We start from the raw sequence: 23,444 nt of genomic DNA, 5'->3' as shown, positions 1-23,444 counted from the left end.
GAACTACCCCATTCCAGAGAAAGGACTCTATTATTCCCTCCTTTCCTCCCTCTCTCCCTCCCTTCCTTTCTTCCCAGATACTGAAAACTTTGTCTTCCTAGGGTACAACAGAACTGATTACCTGAGGCCCAGTGAGACCTGTTCTTAAGGCTCTGAAATTCAGATCCATGTTATAATAAATATAAAGAGATCTGCGTGCCTCTGGAAAGTGTTGCAAAGCCCCAAAAGATTGCAAAAGAATTTTAAGTTCTGTGGCCAGTCCTCTTAAACTTGTAGACAGATGGATGGTCAGATAACCATCAGATGCCAGATGCTGCCACATTCTCGGTTACACTGTTTAACAGGAGCTCGGTGCTCTTCCTCAAGCACGCACACCAAGGATGCTTCTGCCTTGGGCCTTTACATTTGCTCTTCCTGCTGCCTGGAGCCTCACGCCCTTCCAGTTTTGCTCCTCAGAGAGGCCTGCCTGACCATCCACTCTCCCCACCAACTTCTCCAGCTTTCTACCCAGCTTTTGTTTCTCTTCGCCGTGCCCATCACCTTATATATTTACTTGTTTATCATATCCTTTCTACTAGGTGAAAGGAAATTGAGGGCTGAGACTTAGTCTGGTTTGTTACTGCGATATCTCCAGTATCTAGCAGAGTAAATGGTACTAACCAACTGTTGAATGAATGAATAAATGAATGTGGGAACAAAATGGGCACTTTGAATGAATGGCTTGAATTAATGAACAGATGATGTTCAACATTTATAGGACTGGGTCAGGGGTGTAGCTCCTAGCATGCTTAAAACCTCAGATTCAATCCCCAGCACCCCCAGGCACACACATTACACACACACACACACACACACACACACACACACACACACACACACGGATGAAACCTTTATGGGACTATACTGTTCATCCCCCTGTCTTGGGATCAAACTGTTTAGGCCCAGAAATCGCAAAGCCATGAAAAATCTGGGTATTTAAGAACACAAATTAATCGTGCAAAGTGTCATGTATATTTAAGGTAGTTAATCCAAGCAAAAAAGAACAATCCTATAAACCAGTGTCCCTTAAGTAGGCATATTATTGAGGGAGTGTGTAGCTTATGTAAGTAGCAATCATATTATCTGTGTCATTGTTTGGAGAAGGCAGAAAGGCACGTTCTTCCCAAGCTGTCCCCATAACAGAGCAATTTATGGTCACAAGCCCTACCTCGGGTGGCACCTTGCCCATAAAGACTATTGGGCAGTGGTGCAGAAGAAGCAGAGAGTGAAGAGGTAGCTTTGGCAGTGGGAGTAATAAAAGACCTTTGCTCGCACGCTTTAGCTAACCTGACAACCACCCCGGACTGAGGGTGTCTGCCCTGTACAGCAGGGCTCCAAGCTCCATGGGTGCTGGGAGCTGGGCAGCTTTGTGTGGACACTCTGCAGTGTATATCCACACCACTCCATCTAGGGATGACCCTGCTTTCCACTCTGTTGTAAGGATGTTTTGACATAATTTGAAATAATTGGCTTATCTATACATTCACCCAGGAACTAAAAGGTCTTAAAGTTTGGCCTTTATAGACCCAGAGACTCAGGCTATAGGCCTGAGGGGCTGTCCCTGACCAGCTGCCCCCCAGTGTATGGCCCTCACAGCTCCGGAAGGCCCTTCTAGCACGAGCTGCTCCATGAGATGGGGCCACCTCCCCACTCCTTTCTAGTGCTTCTGCCACCACACAGACCTCTTTTATATAAAAGATTTTCTAATCACATGTGAAAGTAGGGTTTTAAAAAACTAATGGGTTTAATGCCCAGCACCAAAGAACAAAATAAAAACTGAAAAACCAATATACAAAAGTCATGAAAGTTTCAGGGTCTTGAAAAACAATTACACTTCTGGCCCTGAAACAACTAACTGCTGACTTCTTCCCGAGACAGTAACTGCCAGCCCTGTGAGATTTTCGTTTTATTTTTATTTCTGAAAATAGCATTCACTGAATCTCGTTTCCTTCTGTTCCAGGCTTTCTGGTGCACACAGGCTCTTTTCCACACCCATCTCTTGGGACAACAGGTTTCGTTAGAATTATAAGTGATTGTTCTTCTCAAACGCAGTTTTAAATGTTGTTCCTGTCTTTTCCAGACACTTGGCAGCATACTAAAAGCCCAGCAGACACACTTGTGGATGGGTAGACTAAGAATTATCTAAGTGGACTTCATCTTGGTGTTTTCCACAGTGCAAGCCTGACAACTTGTTGCTTTGTGGCTGAGCAACCTGTGTATGCTTCACAGCCTCTGGGGTTTTCCTTTGGGGCTTGGGAGGGAAACATTCTTCAGCAGTCTGATGCAACTGGCAGGGTGATGGCTGCAGCCTGTTTTCACGAGCAGGAGGCAGGCGCATAGGTTGCATTGTACAGTATCTGGATGTTGGCACAGACATGGTCCTGCCCTGTGATCCTTCAAACAAAACCTGAGGTTGAATCCCTTTTGTGTGGGTAGATAAGGGAGTGTATTGAGCTCCATGGAAAACAGACAAGGGTGCTCTGACAGATGGCGAAAGGGTCACCCCACAGCTGGGGGTCAGCCTGGAGCTGGGTACTATAGCAACACTCTAAGAATTATCCTATGAATTAAAGGACGGTTGGATTCACCGGGTCTGCCCAGGCAGGGAACCGGCTGGGTCTTTGTCAGCCAACAGACGACAGGCTGGTTGGCAGTTGTGTGGTCTGACAGTCCAGCTGTGTTCAGACAGCTCTCTGCCGTGGCGATGACATTACCCCTGAGTCTCACTGCATGTGTGTGTCAACAGCAGCAGAGGAAGCCAGTGGGGTTGAGGGTCCACCCCAGGTGGGGGCTTTGTGCTTTTTGTTTCTTTGTCTGTACAGAATTTAAAAACAACAAACCTGAATAAAAGTCAGTTTGCTTTTTATTATTATTGTGCCCTAAGAGTTCCAAACAGTTTCTGTAATAAAATGCTCCCCCTCATAGGGGCAGACTTTTGACACCACCCCTCCCATCTCTTCATACATCACTGGAATAAATAAGTACCAGGTGGCAAGATTATAAGCAGCAAGAGAATAAACAGGAAGCAAATGACTCCTGAGATAAAATGACTCTTGCGTGTGTGTCTGTGTGCATGTGCGTGCGTGTGTGTGTGTGTGTGTGTGTGTGTGTGTGTGTGTGTGTTGGGGCTGGGGATTGAACACAGGACCTTCAGCATGCCAGACAAGTACTCTTCCACTGGGCCCACTCTTTTTTTTTTTTTTTTGGTAATCATGAAATCTTACTGGACATAGTAACACACGCCTGCATTCCCAGCACTCTGGGAAGCTGAGTCAGGAGGATCACAAATCCAAGCCCTGTCTCAAAATTAAAAAAAAAAAAGGTTGGGGGTGAACCTTAGTGCAAAGGCCCTGGGTTCAAGCCCCTGTATCACAAAACAAAACAAAACCAAGAACAAAAACCTCTACTTCGTGGAGTTTAGAGACCATAATAGGCCTTTTTGGTTTCTAGTTTTGTGTTTTGGTTATCTATTGCTGCTATTTATTTATTTTCATTCTGGGGATCGAACTCAGGACTTTGCACTTGCCAGGCAGGTTTGGCACCACTGAACTACATCCCTGGCCCAATTGCTGCTTTTTAAAAAGTACCCAAAGAGCTGGTGATGTGGCTCAGTGGTGGAGCTCTTTCCCGGCATGCATGAGGCCCTGGGTTCAATGCCAAGCACTGCAAAACAAAACAAAACCCTCTCCAAGTTACTGTCTTAATGGCCAAGGACTGAGGAGATAGCTCGGGGTAGAGCACCTCCCTAGCATGTGTGAGGCCCTGGGTTTAATGTCCAGTACTGCAGAACAAGTTTGTTCTGGACTCTGCCTTTGTGGCAGGCCTTAGTGAGGATGGTTTATCTCTGTTTCACTTGGTGTCTGCTGAGGCTGGAACCTCCTAGAGAGCTTTTCCAACTCGTGTCTAGGACTGCAGCTGAGGTGGCTGAAGCATCAGGAGCTGGCCACGCATCTCTCTCCTGCATGTGGCCTCTCCATGTGGCTACTTGAGCTTCCTCATTCAGGACTGCCTGTCCTTCTGTAGTGGCCTGCTTTCCCCAAGCCCGGAGCTTCCATGCCAGGATGCAAAGTAGAAACTGTCAGGTTTTCTTAATGTCCAGAAGTAACAGAACATTATTTTCACTACATGCTATCGGTCGAAGCAGTCAAAAGGTCAGCACAGATTCAAGGGGAGGAAATAATTCCCCTACATGGTGGAGATATACATTGTGGTGGCCACCTTTGGACATCTACCTCATACTGTTTTCTGTAGCATAACAAAGTGTTGTGGCCTTTTACTGTAATAAGCTTTATCAAGCTGGAAAAGGGTAAGGTTTTTTTTAACTTTTAAAAAAACAAGACCTTTATAATTGTTTCCATAATTTGGTTCTGAATGGAAGTATGGTCTCTTCATGAATTCCTAAGGAGAAACAAAAGATTGTGGGGGGCTCCTGACATAGCAGTGAATTTGAGGGTAAAATATTAGGGTGGACTTGATTTGCCATAACCTAAAATCCAGATCATGTTTAATTCCGTGAAATGATACAGTCCACAAATTACAGCCTGGTAATCTGTAAGGTCAAATGACCGCTCCATTTTTTTGATCATTGCTCCTCGGAGTGTTAGTTTCCTGAAATGGGATGACCATTCCATTCTCGGGTGGGAGTGGGAGTCATTTGGAGACTGTAATGTGTGATAGACAGCAATCTGGAGAGTTGCTATACATTTCACTTTGGTCAAAGGATTTCATCTCAGTCCACACAGGTTCCACGGGGGAACTGATATACCTCAACATGACTCCCCTGCCCTCAACAGACACAATCGATCACCTCCGTGGGTACAGAGCTTTGGTTTGGAAGGCATAGTCAAGTGCCTTCTGACTATAAATAGGCAGGTGAGTAGCAGGCCCCGTGTGAATGTGTGGAATGTGCAGAGTTCCCAGGTAAACACAATAGAGATCCCAACTTCCTCTGCCTCAAGCAAACTCGGATACACAGCGGGGGAGAAGCAGCGCTCCTATCTTCCAGCGGGTTTCTCCTTTCCTGCTGGCACAGTGGTCTTTTGAGAGTCCTGACCTCTCTGCCTTCAGGCCTGGGCTCATGGCTTCGGCCTCTAGGCAGATCCTAGGGACAAGTTCAGTCAGCTCTCCGGGTGAGTACCACGCAGGTGGGGCCTGGCTCCTGCCTCACTGGGGTAGAGTGGGCTGGACTCCCCTGCATGTGGGGCCCAGAAGACGCCTGCCTTGGTCGCCCCGTCCACAGGTTTACCCAACCCAGGCCGGATGGGGGCTCTCGGAGTGTATATCCTCCTCACTGTGTCCTTAATTGTCCTCTTCTAAGGAAAAAAACGTTGTTCCTGGTGCCCCAAATCCTGTGCTCCTCACTGGGTCAAAGGGGGCCACTGCAGTAGTGCTCCCCCGCTCCCGCCCGCCTCGCTCCGGCCCCATTTCCGTGGATCCCACGCCCCTCGCTCCCACCCGTCGCCCCAGTGCCGGGTCCCCCCTCGACGCCCTCCCCTCCCCGCCCCGCCCCGCCAGGCCTCCCCAGGCTCCCGGCTTTGTTGCCCGGGCTTGTTTCTGACCCGGAGCGTCGCAGGGCCCCGGCTCCAGGTCACGTGCGTTGGTGACAACCTCTCGCAGGGCGGCCCCGCGGCCCCCGCGCCGCTGATTGGTGGGGCCCGGGCTGGCGCGGCCGGGGGCGGCGCGGCACGATCAGCTGTTCCGAGAGCAGCGCCGCAACAAAAGGACCCGGACGCCGGCGGCGGCCTGGGGCAGCTCGGAGGCTGGAGCCGCCCCGCGCCGCCGTCCCGGGACCCGCGATCAGCACCCTCCTCGGCTCGGCCCACGTAAGTGCGGGCGGGGCCGGTGCCGGGCTCGAACGGAACCGAACCGAAGACGGCGGTCTGGCCGCGCTACCCCGGGACACCCTTCGGCGGCCCGGGGCGTGAACGAGGCGCGCTGCGGCGGTTGGGGTTCGGGCTCTGCCTGCTCCTCCCCCCCGAGCATGGCCTGTTTGCGTGGACGCGACAGGGCCTCCCGCCTCCTCCCGGAGCTCGGAGGGGCGCCCCCCGCCGCGCACCCGCACTCGGGGTCTCCCTGACTCCCCCGCGCGCCTCCCTGGTCTCCCGAGCTGGGGGGCACGCGCCGTGGCGCAGGCAGCCCCGTCTCCCGGGTCCCGCGCCGCTGTCGCTGGCCTGAGCCTCGTCCCCGCTCGGTCTCACGCAACACGGCTCGAGGTTGCACCTGCGGATCGAGCGCTTCCGTCCCAGTCGTGCGTTCAGTGGCGATCACCTCGGTCCCCGGCGCTCCTGGAGCGCCTAGGATGTGCCACGCGTCCCGCGCCCAGTGAGGGCTTTCCGTTATCTGGGTTGGTCGTCACCACCACCCCGCAGAGCGGGCCTAATTATATTTTACAGAAACGAAGTTCGAGCGAGGCACAAGGAGATTAGGTACTTTAAGGCCACAGGGCCAATTAAAAGGAAATGTTTACTGTTTCAGAGTTGCAAATGAATTGTACGTGGGAACTCTTTGTTTTGACTGTTTTCTGAGTGCATTTGCCTAGTGTGTGGATTGCGATTTAGACTAAGGAGCTCCTTTCCTTCCTTCTGTGCCTCCTAAGAAATTGGCATCCTTGGCTGAAAGAAAGGGAAGCAGTTTTGAGAAAAAGAGGGGCAGGTGTGGGTGTGGGTGAGATGTGAGCCTTGGGTCATTGAACAGAACTCATAATGACAGCCCCAAGATCCTGAAATCTTTTGCTTGGTAATTGAAATGCTCTTTTCATTTGCAGGTGTGAAAAGCACCAGGAAGCTTTTGATTTTAAATCGCAGCCAATATAATTCTGAACTGGCAGCATAATTTTCGATGGCCTCTGCCTGGAACCGGGACCTACTAATTTCTGTGACTAAGGTCTCTTTTGTTTTCTCATTTTATCTTTTGTTCTTTTCTGAGCTCTGATTTCTCTTGGGAATGTCCTTGCTTTCAAAATCCAAGGTTAACAGGCTATGAGGTATCACTCACTGATGTCTTTGTCCACAGGCAGGAGGCAGTTGGTGGGTTGGTGGGGGAATTAAGTATCTTGTAAACCACTGAATAGACCAAGCAGAGGTGGAACAAGCAAAGACGCTTTCTTGGCTTTGTTTTTCTGATGTTCAAAAGTGATTTTAAAGTATTTGAATCAGCATCTTTAGTTTTCTAAACTAGTATAAGGGGGGTGGATATAAAGAGAAAGATAATTTTGAGGCTGTGTTTCAACAAAGGTGCGTTTAGCCACCTGATATTTCGAAACTGTCTAGGAGCCACAGCTGCATCATCAAAGTTGTGGTTGTTTTTCTTTCTCTTTTTTTTTAAATTTAAAAATATTGTTTTTTGGAGCCGCCTACTGGCAGCCAAAACCAACTGAAAAGCGCCATTCTCTGTCTCGGAGAAGCAGAGTTGAGGCTGGAAGGAACCTGAGAGATTATGTGCAGAGAAAAGCAAGGGATTGGAACCAGAGGGATCTGTGCTGTAATGCTGGCTCCACCTATGCCTGGCTCTCTCACTTCTGAGCAAGTTAACTTCTGAGACTCAGTTTCCTCATCAGTAAAATGGGACAAATAAATACTCGAAGTCCCAGACACATATAGTCAATGGTAGCTCTAGTTATCATAGGGACATTTTACAGATAAACTTAGTCCCAAAGATACTGATTGACTTGCTCATGTTCTCACAGCTGTTCTGCAGTGAACTCGTAGTTAATATTTACCGAATACCTCCCATGTGCCAGCCACTGTTCTGAGTGTTACACACTTAATCCTGGCGTTGGCACTAAGAAGCAGGCTTCATAAGTAACCCCTTCCACAGTCTGCAGCAGCATAGCCAAGATGTACTGACCCAGCAGGCTTCCTCCAGAGCCAGCCCATGAGGATTTCTACTCATGCAATAATATGAAAAACACTGATGACAAAATGTTAAGTAACAAAGCAGGATACAAAATTGTGCTTTCACTAGACTACAACTTTAAAAAGAAACACAGAAAAACTAGAAGAAAATGAACCAATATACTAACAACGACTGCAACAAAACAATGAGATAATTCTTTTCCTTATATTTTTAGACTTTCTATAATGTGGCATTTTCATTTTATAGTGAAAAAGATGTAATTTACTTTTGAAAGGGAGGCATGGATATATTTTAAGCCCAGGAGGAGAGGGAAAATCTGCCTTCTGTGAATGCCTGGGCCCAGATACGTTCTTTGCTGCACTGGAGAGCCTGCTGGGTTGAGGCATCCAGAGTTCATGGGTCTCGGGGAGCAGAAGCCCTGTGGCCTCACCTTCCCTGCCTCTACCTCTGTGAAATCCCAGAGGTGTATTTGTCAGTCTGTCCTTTTGGGACTTGTGCTGTCTCTAGAACTCTGTTTTTCACAAACCCTAGACTTGTGATTATCAAGTAGTCCGTGACCAGGTGAGGGAGAGAGAAGTCAGAAGTCTTAAGTCATGCTCTGCCTTTTAGCTCCACACAGAACCAGCCCCAAGGAGAGCCTACACCCCTGGGTAGGAACCAGGCTCACAAGGAGCAGTGGTTATGCAGAGACAGCCCTTACATCATCAGTGGGAGAAGAGGCTGTGAGAGTTTTTAGGAAGATTTTTCTAGAACAGCACTGTCCAACAGAATTTAATGTGAGCCACTTGTGCATTCTAGTAGTCATGTTAAAAAGGGAAAAAAAGGTAGTATTAATTTTATAAATATATAACCTAATATATCCACAATTAATCATTTTAACATATAACCAAGGTAAACATTAATGAGATATTTTACACACTTTTTTGGTACTGAGTGTTTCAGATACTTTCCAGTGTGCACACATACAGCCTGTCAATTCAGATGCTAAATTCTCATGAAAAAAACTTGATTGAATTTAAATGTCATGAAGTTTACATTTGAAAAGCTAGATTCATGTATTTTAATTGTTCCAGACATACTTGAGTGGTTTTAAAAAATTTGACTCCATTATTAATTTTTTTCAGTACCAGGAATTGAACCCAGGGCCTTCACCCCAAGCTACTTCCCCAGTCCTTATTTATTTATTTCTTTATTTAGGTGCCAGGGATTGAACTCGGGACCTTGCACTTGTGAGGCAGGCGGCAGAACCACTGAGCTAAATCCCTGGCCCCCTAATTTTGAGATAGAGTCTTGCTAAATTTCCCAGGCTTCCCGAGTGCTGGGATTACAGATATGCAATACCATGCCCAGCTTCAACTTTTAAATGTTAATGGATTAAAATTGAAAATGTGGTGTCTTGCTCATACTAGTTACAGTCTATGTGCTCATTTATCAACCATGCCTAGTGGCCACTTCACTGGGTCGTGTTAGTGTGTGGGGGTCTCTCCAGCAGCTCCCTGTCCCTTATGATACCTACAGAAAGCTGGGCTGAAGGAACTTAGTGTAGTTAGACCAGCCTCACTTCCACATTGCACTAGAAGTTTGTGGGGACCTCCTAGAGGCAATCCTACACAGTGTACCCATGTCTCTGCCAGCGAGACAGGCTCAGGAGTGCTAAATTGTTTAGTTGCAGCCACCTGCCTTAGAAAGCACAAGCAGAGCTTCTGCTGGTCCCTAGGCCGGCACTCCTCCACCCTCTCCTTGACTCCATTCTGGGTCCCTCCCACAGAGCCCTGGGAGGTTGTCATGTCAGTGCTGCTGGGCTTTTGCACCCTGCCCACCCACGGTTGGGTCCGTGCAGAGAAACAGAATGGCTGGAGACTGCCTCTGACTTCAGGAGACCAAGAGTCCTGACTTGTGCTGACAGCTCTTGGGGAAGCCTTGCCAGTGGCAGAGTCCCGGATCTTCTGGCATCACCTGGCTTCTACCCCACAGAGAGCAGGTTGCATTTGGAAACTCGAAGCTGCCCTGGCCACAGTGGCCCAGCAGTGTTTCCTGCACTGTGCCTGGGATTCATCTGGCCTGAGCCCCAGTGCCTTGCCCTCAGGTGGCATCACAGGCAGGAGACAAGGTGCACATTCAGGACAAAGGGTCCTCTGTGGGGTGCTACCTTCCCACCCAGTGGCTCCACCTGCCCAGCTGGTGCAGGGCCAGAGTCTAGCCCTGTGCTCTGAAAAGGGAATAATTCTCTCAGCTGCTCAGTGGATGCAGAATGAGACAGGGTTTTGAAGATACCTTTTTCCCTCCTAGCTGATATGCTCAAAACCCTTCATTTACATCAGACTTTGAGATGGCTCATCTGCTAGGAGACAGCTGACACCCTACCATAGGGCCTGCAACTGCACAGCCTATTTCTCTCCTAATTTCTTACACAGACCAGAAAGCTGAATTTGAATTTTCATACTGGAGCTCAAGCTGTCATGATTTGGCTGAATTGCTTTGCAGAGTTTCAGAAAGACTGGTTATGCAAGCGATACTTCCTGTTTACCTTCCTTTAATAATTAATGGCTGAAGATGACTTGTGACACAAAGTCTCCCTAATGTCATTTATCTTGAAATGTTTCCTGGTTGTGTGCCGAACAACTGTAGCAGTCCAGTTTATATACAAATAATGAACCAGGAGCCTCAGCAGCTGCATGCCTCAAGTACTTTAATAGCTGAGGATGATTACTTTGAAAGTGAAAGAGCCTGAAGTTATGGATTCAAAGCTGATGCTTGTGTTAAGAAGTGATTAGGGCCAGCAGGGTGGCACTTGCCTGTGATTCCAGCTGCTTGGGAGGCTAAACCAGGATGATCACAAGTTTGTCAGCCTGGGCAAGTTAGCGAGACCCTGTCCAGAATTATAAAAAGGAATAGGGGTATAGCTGAGTGGTAGAGCACTTGCCTAGCATGCATGAGGCCCTGAGTTCAATTCTGCAGTAGTGAGAGGAGAAAGTGATTAGTGAGATGCTTTTCATTACCCCTGGATGATCTCATCCATTCTTATAATTTCTGTCACCCTCTTTTTGTTGGCAGCTCCCAAATCTGTGCATCCAGCTAGCCCTAAAATCAGCTGCCTACTAGAATCTCCACCTGCATTATCATCAGATTCTCCAAATTGAGCTTGTTCACAGTGCCCAGCCTATACTTTCTGCAGTTTTCTTAGTCCTCTAAATGGTCTCACCCTCCCTTTGGTGACCAAGCCAGAAACTTTGATCTTCCTGACTTTTCCCACCCCTTAACTTCTGCCCTTCAAGATCCTGCGGGATCTGGTTCCTGCTCAGCTCTCAGTCTGCTCCTGTGACCCTCTGTCTGGTTCTGGAGCCACACAGAAGGTGCCATGTTCTTATCTGCAGGAGTTGTAATTTTCCTTCTGCCTGCCCTCCATTCCTGATTGCTCAGCCACTCAAGGCTAAAGCCACTTACCACAGTGGAGCATCAGCAAAGTCTGAGGACCATCCAGTTCGACCACAGCATTCATTCCACTGGGTGGCTCCACCTGCCATGAGAGCGCCTTGTTCACAGCTGTCTCCCCAAGCTCAGCTCCAGACCTGATGCATAAAAGTGCTCAGTAAATATTTGTAGAATAATAGTTGACCTGGGCAGAAAATTGCAGAGAACAAGTGTGCTGATTAGGTCATTGCCTACATTGTCCCATTTAACAAGAGTGGGATCAGGGAGTCGGATTTGGACAGGATCCGGGCAGTTGAATACAATATAGTTTAGAAGTGGTGGGGACAGTCTTACAGAGATAGCAGGCTGACTTAAACTAGGATGACAGTGGTGCCGCCAGAGTCCACAGGACTTGCTGGTAGGTTGGAGGAGGGGCTGGGTGGGAGCAAAGGGGTGGGTAGGGAGCAGCAGAAGGAATCAAGGGTAAACTCCTTTGTTTCCTTCCCAAATAACTAACTACTGGGGGCTGCTGGTGTTTACTAGGAAAGGACAAAGGGCAGGGCACAAGAATAAGTTTGTGGAGGAATCATAAAAAGTTCTTTTTAATATTTGTTGATTTTGGTATGCTATCAGCTAACCAGGTAGAAATGGATATAGAAATCTGGAACTCTGGTAAGACTGAGCAAGGTTGTTCCTCACTTAGAACTCACCAGAACTGCCTGAGGGAGGAGCTTTTACCAACTAAAATCATGCACCTTCCTAACTCATATAGCCAGTAAGCAGCAGAGCCAGGATTTGAACCCTTGGCGTGCTGGCGGCTCCAACATCCACCTGCTGAGCCACACCAGGAATGCTGTCTGCAGTTTTAGTCACTGCATGGCTCAGCTTTCTGTAGTGTACAGTCTCCGTGCCAGCTGTAGAAATTGTCTTGAAGGCCAAAGAATGCTGTACTTACCGATTTTAAGTGTACAGTATCTAGGTATGCTTAAAGTCAGATACAGGAAGTACAGAATAGAGGGGGAAATGAGGCAGGGAGAATGAGGGCCTAGCATAATGATGGTCCCCAGGCATTATTACCCAGTTCATTTGGAAAAGACTTCTGGACATTTGACTGTCTCATAGCAAGACCACTAATCTGTAGTCTTTACCCTTCTACCACAGAAAAAAGGTACTGAGATTGAAATAAATTATTCAGATTCATAAAAACACGTGAACAAATCTAGCTCTGCCCTTTTTATTTCACAGTTCAAGATATTTTCAGGTTGCATATGAGTACTTGATTCCTGATGTTTTAGAAAAGCTGTCGAGTGTCTAGTGTTTGATCCCTGTAGGAAGGGAGCAGTTGTAGAATGTAGGCTAAGTAAGGCATATGCTGTCTTCTGAGGGGATGTGGGTGTGTACTTATAAAATATAAACATTTGCTGATGAGAAATACCCTTGTTTTTCTGTTTTATTTTAGGGCTAATGACTCTTCTTGCTTTTCACCTAAGTTGAATTAAGCACCCCGTGCACTTTAATTTCCTGTCTGTGCCATCCGGCCAGCTGAAGGCAGGGCTTTGAAATCTCAGATACAAGGACATCCAGCCAAAGTCTCATTCTTGCCTTAACAATGTTCCAGAGGCTGAATAAAATGTTTGTGGGTGAAGTCAATATTGCTTCTGACCAAGAACCAGAATTTAGTGAAAAAGAAGATGATGAATGGATTGTGGTTGACTTCATAGGTAAGATATACTCAGTGGTTAATCTTAACAGTATGAATGGAAACTCTTGCATGTAATTTTTTTTTTACATAAGTAAACCAGTAACTGAAGGTTTTTAAACCTTAAAAGTAAACAAAGAAGAATTTATCTTTTAAAAAATTATTCAAGGGCCAAGGATTTAGCTCTGTGGTACTGGCATTTGCCTCGCAAGCACAAGGTCCTGAGTTTGATCCCTAGTACCAAAAAAATTATTCAATTCGGGGCTGAGGCAGGAGGATTACAAATTCAAGCCCAGCCTGAGCAACTTAGCAAGCCCCTATCTCCAAATAAAAAATAAAAGGGGCCTCAGTCCAGTGGTCCTAGGTTCAATCATCAGTGCTACCAAAAACAAACAAACAAAAAACCCCACCAAACATTTTGTGCCAGATGATCAGAGAAATTGATGTCAGATTTTCCAGTTTTGCAACTCATACAAGCCTGATCCTGGCAGAGGTACTTTAATGGACAACCTTCATATTAGACAATTAGTAACCCGTATGGCTCATTGTGTGTTTATTTAGCAGAATAGAAACAGTCCTAAAGCCATTCCTGCAAAGCCAATGTCATCTGCCCACCACCAGATGCAGTGCTAGGAAACTTTTATAATGGTTATGAGTGAATATAAATGGTCTTGTTTCTGAACTGAAGGGAAGAATGTGAGCATCAGCTAACAGTATTGTCTCTCTTTTCTCTATGCTGTGAATTTGATGGGTGGCTCCATTGTGACCACTCGATGTGATAATCACCCTTCTGTGGAACGTGTTCTACGCATGTGAACTATAATGTGGAACTTCATCTAGACACTTGCACTGGTTTCTCAGCAGAGGAAGAAGAAGAAGATGACAGTGACATCAGTCAAGAGTCACCTACAGAGCATCCTTCAGTCTTTTCCTGTTTACCTGCAACTTTGGAGTGCTTGGCTGATACTAATGATTCCTGCTTCCTCCAGTTTGAGTCTTGTCCAATGGAGGAGAGCTGGTTTATCACTCCTCCCCCATGTTTCACTGCAGGTGGATTAACCACTATCAAGGTGGAAACGAGTCCTATGGAAAACCTTCTCATTGAACATCCCAGCATGTCTGTCTATGCTGTGCGCAACTCCTGCCCTGGCCTCAGTGAGGCCAGCTGTGGCACCGATGAATTCCACAACCCAAGTAGTCCCAGGTACTTTACAAGTATTTTCTCTCTCCACAAGCAGTCTGCTGAACATGCATTTTGTTTATTTCTGCCACACATCAAAGCTTGGTTTTTAGAAGATGCAATAGTCTTGACAGAGATTTATGAAAGCTTGTGCATAGTACTCAGGTTATCAATAGCATAAAAATTTGTTTTTAGATTTTTAAAAAAATTAATTATAGCATGGCCCCAGTGATATATTAGAGAGCTATCTCATTTTCTGCTACTGAAGGGAAATAAGACTGGCATTTCTGCTAAGTATCTTAGCGTGTAACTCTGGCATGCTATAGAGTGGAATATTAGGGTATCAAATTCAGAGAGAATAGTATGTCTCAAAACTCTCCCAAATATTCGTAGTGATCACATTAAATATTGCTTAAGCTTGAAAGCATTAGAAATTTTTAGCATAAGGTAAAAAAGGCAGTTTACAAACCAAAACATTTGCTTAAAGAGCTTTTACCTCCCAGAGGAAAGATTTCACAGCAGTGTGATGTTTTGTTGATATGGAGGGGTCTTAAGCATTTGTCTGAATGGCAGCTGGTGCAGGCGGAGCCTGGGAAGTTCAGGGAAGAGTGCCAGTGAGTGAAGATTGGCATGTTCCAAAATGAACTTCCAGACCGAGAGCATAGATCCAGGATTGCTCCCACCTGCTAAAATAAAGCCCCATCACCATGTTAACTAGCTTGAAATCCAGCTAGTCCATCATGCTCTTCTTCAGTGGAGAGTTCTATTTAGTGTTGGAGCACTTCAGGGATCCTGGTACCAACTTAATCCCCTCCCATAGGTCAAGGCAAGAGCCCAGGTGAATTTGGATCTTTTGCAGCAGTTCAGAAAACTGTGATGAGCAGTCAGGCAAAGGTCCACTATGGATCATCCAGGCTGACTCCACTAATAGATCATTGTATATATCTTCTATTTCCTGTTTGCCAAATATAAACAAGGCCCAGGCAGCTCTTTAACTCACTAGAGTTTGTTGTACTCTCAAGTCTCAATATTGTAAGTGGTCTTTTATGAGGCCAAACATTTTGCATTTCATTTTGCTTGTACCAAAACGAAAAACAATACGCTAATATAGTTATGCAGTGCCAGACTGCAGACTGGGTAAGATCTTTGGTAAATAAAGCACTCTATTCAGCCCCATAATTTTGCCAAAAGGTTAGTCTTTCAGGCATCCCAACAAAAATTTAAAATACAACTTTCTGGGGTGGTATTTAATTGCCTTATAGTTAACTTTAATTTCTTCAGTTCTTAAAAATTCTTCGCTCTAGGGCCAGGGATTTAGCTAAGTGGTTCCGGCGCCTGCCTTGCAAGCACAAGGTCCCGAGTTTGATCCCCGGTACCAAAAAAAAAAAATTCTTCCCTCTAAGAATCTCATCTTGCTTCTGAGGAATTACACTCAAGAATTTAGCATGATTAATACTCACTTTCTGCTTACTGGCATTTATATTTTTTTCAGTGTTTAAAGTACATATGTGTGCTCATGTAGTCAGTAGCTTTGTAAAATAACACAGAAGCAGTACATGTGCCTTGCAGAAAATGCAAATATGCAGAAATTTTAAAATGTGAAACAAGGGCCGGGGATTTAGCTCAGTGGTTCTGGCGCCTGCCTCACAAATACAAGGTCCCAAGTTTGATCCCCAGTACCAAAAAAACAAAAACAAAATGCGAAATGACATTCTCAGAGCCTAGAGATGAATACTATTACCAGCCTAGGGTCTAGCCTTCCAGATTGTTTTTCTCTGGACATGCCCATACCTCCACACCCACACTTTTAATCCAAACAGAATCATGCTTCATATACTATTCAGTACTGCTTGTTTAGCCAATGATCTCTACTATTTTGCTTCAGTAAATTTTTACTACCCAAATCACACTCAGATTTTCCTAAGAGTCTAGAATATTTCATGAAGTTTATCTAACCCAATGTCCAGTCTATGACCATGCACTGCATCTACTTGTTATATGTTAGCAATTTTAATGCATGGAGGATACTGTTTTTGTACCATTTGTGTTTGCAATCATATATTATAGATAAACCAGGCTTGGTGGCATATGCTGGTTAGCCCCCACCCTGGGAGCCTGAGGCAGGAGGATCACAAGTTCAAACTCAGCCCAGGCAACTTAGTGACTTAGCCAGACCGTATTTCAAAATAAATGTACTTTAGGGGCCAGGGATGTACCTCAGTGGTTCTGCCGCCTACCTCAGAACCGCAAAGTCCTGAGTTTGATCACTGGTACCAAAAACAACAACAAAAAAGTACTTTAAAAAGGTCTGGAAATGGAACTCAGTGTGAAGCCCTGGGTTTAATCCCCAGTACTGCAAAAGAATAAACCCATAGAAGATAAACCAATACAGGCATTTTTCCATAAATGAAGTATCAAAAGAATACACTGAACTTTTATGAGTTCTTTCTGCACATAGGAAAGTCCTGTAAATTCTTATACTTTTATAATAGTAACTAAAAAAATATTTAAACATCCTTTTTTTTTAAGTGAAATTCTTTTAAAGAGTGGTCTACTATATCAAGGTAGAATCAGGTGTTACCAAAATTAGGAAGCTAGCTATTTAATAAACACCTACATTTTCTGGGGCCTGAGGATATAGCTAAATGGTAGTGTGGTTGCCTAGCATCAACAAGGCCCTGGGTTTTACCCCAGCACCCCCAACCCCAAAATGTATGTTTTCTAAGCAGGGCAATAAACCGTATGTCTTTTAAAAGTTAAATTGCTTTCATCCTGTCTGTCCTCAGGAATATGACCATAAACCATGTAAAAGGAAGGTGCTTTTTAATTACAGTGGGCTTCGGACTCTGCGTTTTATTGCATTTTAGCCTTTATAAATACTGTTTGTGAAGGTTTATAAGCTATCATACTCTTCATATATGTTCCTTTAATGACCCATAGTAAATTAGTATTAATAAGGAAAGTTGACCACGTCCTATCAGTAAAATTAAAATAGCACTTTAGATCTTACTAGTGATTTAATAGTTCACCATTTAACATTTGTAGGGCCAGGAAAAGCTGCTTATAAGAATCTCGGACACAGAGTAAGTATATTCACCGTGAGACTGTGTGATCTGTGTTAGTCTGCACAGGGAGGCCAGGGACCCAAATACCCAACTCTTAAAACACTTTAACTTCATGGTTAATATAAGTTTCTCTCTCCCTCCCTCTCTCTCCCTCTCTCCCTCTCTCCCTTCTCCCCTTTCCCCTCTCCTCTTTCTCCTCTCTCTCTCTTCCTCGCTGTGAGGGGGGGCCCCCCGGGGGCGGGGTGGGTGCTGTCTTTTTTCCAGTGCTGAGGATGAATCCAGGGCCTCACACATGCTAGGCAAGCACTCTGCCACTGAGCTGGAGTCCTAGCCTTCTATTAGTTTCTTACTGAGACTTGTTTTCTGTTGTAATTCGACTTAAAAGAATGAAAGAACTATTTTCCTCAAGCGATTGTAGGCAGAATATGCAGTTGCCCTTCTTGTGTAAAATAACCCTTTAAAATCTTAATGTTGGGCTGGGGGTGTAGTTTAGTGGGATAGCACTTGTCTAGCATATGCAAGGCCCTGGCTTCAATTCCCAGCACCGAAGGAAAAAAAAGTCTTAAAATTCTTCATGTTATGTAGTAATACAGTGTAGATCAGTCCTACTTAATTGGCTCTTAATATAGAAGTCATAAAATAATATACTTTATAGCCATATTTTAAGATTACGTGTTCCACAAGGGTCTTTAAACATTGCCATGTAAATGCCATTCCAAAATGTGCCATAAATAAAAACTTGGAGTTGTCTTCTACAATAAGACAGGCTTCTTTTCTAGAAAAGTATGAAGTCACAATTTCTTTATGTATATGTCTATGAAACAGATTTGACACATGTTTACTAGAACATTTTACTTGTAGACAGAGCATCTGAAGGTGCTGTTGGTACAATGCTTTCTGATCAGTAAAATTGGGGAATTAAAATATTTTCCTTTTAAAATTATGGTGAGAATGAAAATAGATAATATTTGCAAGAGAACTGGCAAATGCAGATATTTGATAAATGTTGTTGCAGATATTTGATAAATGTTGTTACAGAAAAGCTTACTTAAATCCACACAAAATATAAGTATATTTTTGTTTGTTTGTTTTTTTGGTACCGGGGATCAAACTCAGGACCTTGCGCTTGCAAGGCAGGTGGTGAAACCACTGAGCTAAATCCCCAGCCCAATATAAGCATATTTTTAGAATACAGTCTACCTGGTCACCTGTGGACTCTATGCCTGATTCTGAAAGTTGACTTTCCACCACTGTCAGTGTGGTCACAAAATTTAAATTGTCAGCCATAAGATGCTTAAGTTCTCATCCAGCCATAAGCAAGTTAGTGTAGCAAACAGAACTGTGAAGTAACTTGTCAGGTTCATTAGTAACATATGGTGTTCTTTAATACTTCCCACTCTTTTCTGTTTCAGAATAGAAACCCCAAGTGAAATGGGGCAACACATTCACTGCTATGTTGCAGCTCTTGCTGCTCATACTTTTCTGGAACAGCCCAAGAACCTTCGTCCTTCCCAGTGGATAAAAGAACACAGTGAAAGACAGCCTCTGAGCAGAAATAGCCTTCGTCGCCAAAATCTTACCAGGGATTGCCACTCTCGGCAAGTCAAGCACAACAGCTGGGTGGTCCACCAGCCCTGCCCACGGCAGTACAATTACTAAGAACTTCCAAGTTTTGCTGGTTGGTTTTTCTTGGTTTGTGCATATGTGTGTGGATATGTGTGTGTGTGTGTACAGTGAAATTGCTGTCTCTTTACAGCCAGTTGATGACCAATCATATAGTTTATCAGTGTGTTTAGACACTATCTTAAAAACCAGATTTCTATGCTGTGTACCACCTAATGCCTTGCTCCTAACATTTACTTTTTTGTAAGTTTTTTCAGAATATTTTTGGAAACATATCATACAGTTACAGTGTTTGGTGTTTGGGGATGTCTTTATTAAAGTATAGATGAGTTAGCATTTTAAAGACATTTCTTCCCCCGAGTATGGGAACAGGCATCTTTCAATTTCATTTCATTTTGTATTACTTAATCGATCTTTTGAGTAAGCAAAATTTATTCTCAGGGTCATCCATACACTTTATTGACCAGTACTTGATAATCTTTTCTGTATATAGTGAATACATTTTTACACACTAACAGCATTAACGGGTGATAGTTGCCATGGGTAAAATGGAATTATGGCTGGAGTTTCTTCTGAAAGAAAACTTGATATATTTCTCTGTGTGATTTTTTTTTTCCCAGATAAGTCATTCAGTTCATTGTGGAATTCAGGTACATTAAGGTTTAGTGAACAGTGCACTCAGTAATTCCTATGTGACTATGTGATGTGGTACAAATATTGTAGGTGTCACAGACAAAAGCACTTGTCTTATGTGCACAGGGAAGAGATTAGACCTGTGAAATTATATTTGGAAAAATTAATGTCTACAAGTGACCTGTTCGTCCAGTATTTATTCTTTCCTGCCAGCTCTGTCCACTCCCTCACCATCAGCTATAAATTGAAAAATGCTTGACCAAGCATTTGCGTGGCTGCATATATATATCTGCCCACAGGAGGAGAGACAGTGAAAAATCCTGACATAAGCCTGTCCTACAAAGCAAGGGCGAAGGGGGATTTCTCGAGATGTCTTTTCATAGCGCCTAAGTGAAGAGTGACAGGTTGGCTTCCTTGAGTCCTCGTGTTTTGTTCTAACTTCAGGCAGAATCAATCTTTAACCACTTGGGCCTCTGTTTCCTCCACAGCAGGGGAGTCCTAACATTTACCTCCCTCACAGAGTTGTTGTGGGGACTGTGTCCTGATGGGGAGTGGACTGTCCAGACCGAACCCTGTGTGAACTTCCAAGGGCCTTTCTACTGAACCTAGAGATGGGAACCGTGGCAGTGTTTCTGCCACAACTGTTCTTCACAGTGTTGGTGCTAATGAGGCCAGGGTGCAGGGTCTGACTCACACGTAGGCCAGTTAACTCGACAGAAAAATTGATTTCCTTACCTCTAGCCAGTCGCTAGGTTTTCCTGCGGTTGTGATGGGTTTTGCTGAGCCATCCAGACTCTCACCAGCTTCCTCTGAGTTATTTAAACACATTTACAGTTCAAAGCACATTGTAGTGATGGAACAGTAGCATTGCCTTTAAAAATCCAGCAGCTTACTTTTCCATCTCCTCTGCAACCCTAAATGAGCACACATCTATGAAGTGTTTTCAAGGAAAAAAGCAGCCGCTAGTGCCGTGAAGTATTATATTTTTAAGTAACTCTGAAACAGCTTGATGCAGGGAGTCCTGGCACTCAGGAAGAGTTGTGCTCTTTTCTGCCTGGGACATTTAGGGTTGGAAGGGGTCAGGCATAGTTAGATGGTGGTTTAGGTTGTTCTTCCGCTGACTGTGATGACATGCCAGGCTGTGTCTTTACAAATCTGGATCCCTCCTTCTTTCCTTATCCCCTTTTGTACCGACTTCCTTTTTATTTATTTATTTTCTAATTAGGGGCCAAGTCTGTAAAGTTTTGTCAAACTGAGTTAGAAGTTATTCGTTGCTATTTGTGTTTACCAGAGTTGGGAGATGAGGTAGAGTTTTCATGAAGGTGTGTATGTTTTACACCATGTCTGTTCAGGGCCACACGGTGGTAACTTGAAACAGATCGGTTAATGTCTTCGGAACCTAAGCCTCTGTGTACATGGGGTGTCTCTGTCTTACATTGCATGCAAGTTGTTTGTACCTCACAAGCTACAGAAGTTCAGCCATGGGAATTTGTTTGGCACATGAAGAGATTCTTATATAAAACTGCAATGGTCTTTTAACTGCTCCCCCACTCCCCGATTTCTTGATCCCTTAAGTACATTTATATTCCTCTCAGTTATTAACTTTTTGTTTGCCTTCTCTGGGCCTACTTTTTATGCTTTATACCTGGAAAACAAAAATTTCAGTCACCAGGATTTTTTTCAAGGTTAGGATTACACCACCTTTGATAACATGCTGTGGTTTCTGTGTCCGTATCTAAGGTCTCGGCTTAAAATTGGCAAATGTAAGAAAGTGGTTACATAATTCAGTTGAAGTTCTTGGTCTTTAGATGTTTAGGTATCTACTGTGTGTAAGACACAAGACCAGTAATCACGCAGGGTGATGTTGACCTGTTAAGGATTCTTTGAAACATGGCCAAAATGCATTTTGTGAGTTGATTACTATTTTTGCTGTTGTAACTATTAGTGGTTTACAGTGTGTTTTAGTGCATATTACTTAAAAGCTCCATAGTGAGAAATAAGACCCCTCTGAATTGAGCAGTGCTGGCCATTTCTAACCTGAAAACCTAGAATGTTAACTTCCCAACATCTGGAATACGTGGTGTGCGCAAACAGTGCCTCATGAATGAGTTTGAGCTTTTACAAAGAAAGCACCATGTTCCTCAAAGTTTGTATTTTTGTTGATAAAACATTAAATAATGTATATCCTGTTTATTACTTTTTCTTCCTCAGCTAATTATGCTGTGCCCTGTAAGCTGAAAGTTCGCCATCCATTATTTATCTTCTGAGGCAGTGGGTTTATATGGTTTGGTGGGTGGGGAGTTTTTTGTCAAAGATACAAAGTGACTGGATTTTTACTTCCCATTGCAGGAAGCTTTAACATTAATTTCTTGTATATTTTTTCCAATTTCCATGTAAACTGTTCCTGTTTACATACCTTCCCAGTCTTATGAGTTCTTGGACTCTACCAACAAGATAGTTTACCTAAAACTCAAGAGGGCTTTTCAGCATTGCTTTTATTGCCCTTTGCTTCTCAAACCTGTATGTTACACTGGTTTGGTAATCTTTTGTCTTTGTTGAAATACTAATTTCTGTGCTATTTCTCCTCAAGGAAATACACTGTCTTTATATATTCTTAAGAAAAAAAGAATAAAAAAGGGTATCTTCCTTTCATTTCTGAGTTGGAAACAAAAATATGAAGGACTCCAACTAGAAGATAGACATTCACATTTAAATAGGTTAGTGGGAAATTTTTCCAAGTATTTTTGTTTTAGAATCAGTTAAAAGACTGCTCCTTGCACAGGGAGATACTAGTATATGTTGGTAATGTTACCTTGCAGTTATCTTTTTATTTTATGAGGCCCACAAATAGTGGTTAAATTTTTAAAGAGTTGGGCTCCTATCATGGATGGTTTCACTACCATCAGCCATGCTGATGTATTATAAATGGCATCCTTATCTACTTATTTTAATGCTTAAAATTTTATATAAAACGCTTTATTTAGAAAACCTACATAATAGCAATGGTGTCATCCTTGCCATGTACCAATTTCACTCAAAATTTGACACCAATTAAAGTGGTTTAGATGAAGAAAGAGGTGTACTGGAAAGCAAACAGATAAGGATATCGTTTCTCATTTGCAATGGTATCCTTTATGTGGGAGGAGAAGTTACAGTTCAGGAGGCAGCTTAAATAGATGTTTTGTTTATTTTTGTGAATATTTTTTTGGTCAGTTTTCATTGTGACATTTAAATCTTTTTAATAATTGCTAAGTGCCCAGTTTTGTTCTGCATTTGCCTCAAGATTTAGTATTGTTCTCTAGATGGACTTGTATACAAACCAAACCAGTACTTGGGGAGGTTTGAGGTATGTGTTTTCAGGCTTGGAGTGTATGAGTGATTTTGTTTGGTTTTGGGTTGTGTTCTCCCCCAGAAGTTGTGAACTTTAATTACTGTGTTATTTTTTTAAGTGGCTTTATGTTTTTCCTCAAGTAAAATTGTGAACACATTTGCTTTTCCAGGGCAAGGCATGAGTTACAGAGACTGAAGAGTATTGTAGATTGTACTATGTGCCTTCTTGATGTGTTTCTGGACACACACTTTTACATCAACTTGAAAAACTCAAAAGGGACATTTGGTTAGATTATATACTGTACATCAATCTATGCATAAATGGCAGCTTGTTTTCTTGAGCCACTGTCTAAATTTTTTTGTTTTTATAGAAATTTTTTATACTGATTGGTTCATAGATGGTCAGTTTTATAGAGTGAACAATACAGCACTTTGCCAAAAACAAGTGTAGCATTGCTTAAACATTGTGTATTGACACCAGTTCTTTGTGATTGGATTCAGTGGTGCATTCTGCACTGCCTGAAGTTATGGTTTTTACTCGTCAGTAAATAAAATGTCTTTTAATGTCACACTTTGTCAGATTCTTTTATTTTTATGGTCAGTAGTCTTG

The 23,444-nt window shown here is 43.8% G+C and overlaps 1 protein-coding gene across 4 annotated transcripts; it reads left to right on the top strand.

Moving 5' to 3' along the window:
• Positions 1 to 4,988: 4,988 nt before the first annotated feature.
• On the top strand, positions 4,989 to 23,403 carry Tp53inp1 (tumor protein p53 inducible nuclear protein 1). Of its 4 annotated transcripts, none has more exons than XM_087190627.1 (6): positions 4,989 to 5,168; positions 6,803 to 6,921; positions 12,764 to 13,025; positions 13,844 to 14,207; positions 17,229 to 17,266; positions 18,661 to 23,403. In XM_087190627.1, exons 3-5 carry the CDS (start codon positions 12,914 to 12,916, stop codon positions 17,248 to 17,250), a joined length of 498 nt encoding a protein of 165 aa, XP_087046753.1. In that variant the 5' UTR covers positions 4,989 to 5,168; positions 6,803 to 6,921; positions 12,764 to 12,913; the 3' UTR covers positions 17,251 to 17,266; positions 18,661 to 23,403. The 4 variants fall into 4 exon arrangements, with proteins under 4 accessions (XP_087046753.1, XP_004850186.1, XP_004850188.1 ...); XM_004850131.4 differs by lacking the exon at positions 4,989 to 5,168 and adding an exon at positions 5,727 to 5,861; XM_004850129.3 differs by lacking the exon at positions 17,229 to 17,266 and having other exon boundaries at positions 5,014 to 5,168.
• The last annotated feature ends 41 nt before the right edge of the window (positions 23,404 to 23,444 follow it).

The sequence above is a fragment of the Heterocephalus glaber genome, unplaced genomic scaffold, assembly GCF_053883595.1.
Source record: "Heterocephalus glaber isolate CG9 unplaced genomic scaffold, H.glaber_assembly_v1.0 deba00001555, whole genome shotgun sequence".
Classification (NCBI taxonomy): Eukaryota; Metazoa; Chordata; class Mammalia; order Rodentia; family Bathyergidae; genus Heterocephalus; species Heterocephalus glaber.
The sequence above is the reverse complement of the archived record's forward strand: the minus strand, read 5'-3'. Positions and strand labels throughout refer to the sequence as shown.

Bases quoted from the DNA above. Each gene is read 5' to 3' on its own strand.
- Tp53inp1 (XM_004850129.3), top strand. From the start codon at position 12,914: ATGTTCCAGAGGCTGAATAAAATGTTTGTGGGTGAAGTCAATATTGCT. The intron at 13,026-13,843 runs GTAAGATATACT...AACTTCATCTAG, and splicing joins GATTGTGGTTGACTTCATAG to ACACTTGCACTGGTTTCTCA. The intron at 14,208-18,660 runs GTACTTTACAAG...TTTCTGTTTCAG, and splicing joins CACAACCCAAGTAGTCCCAG to AATAGAAACCCCAAGTGAAA.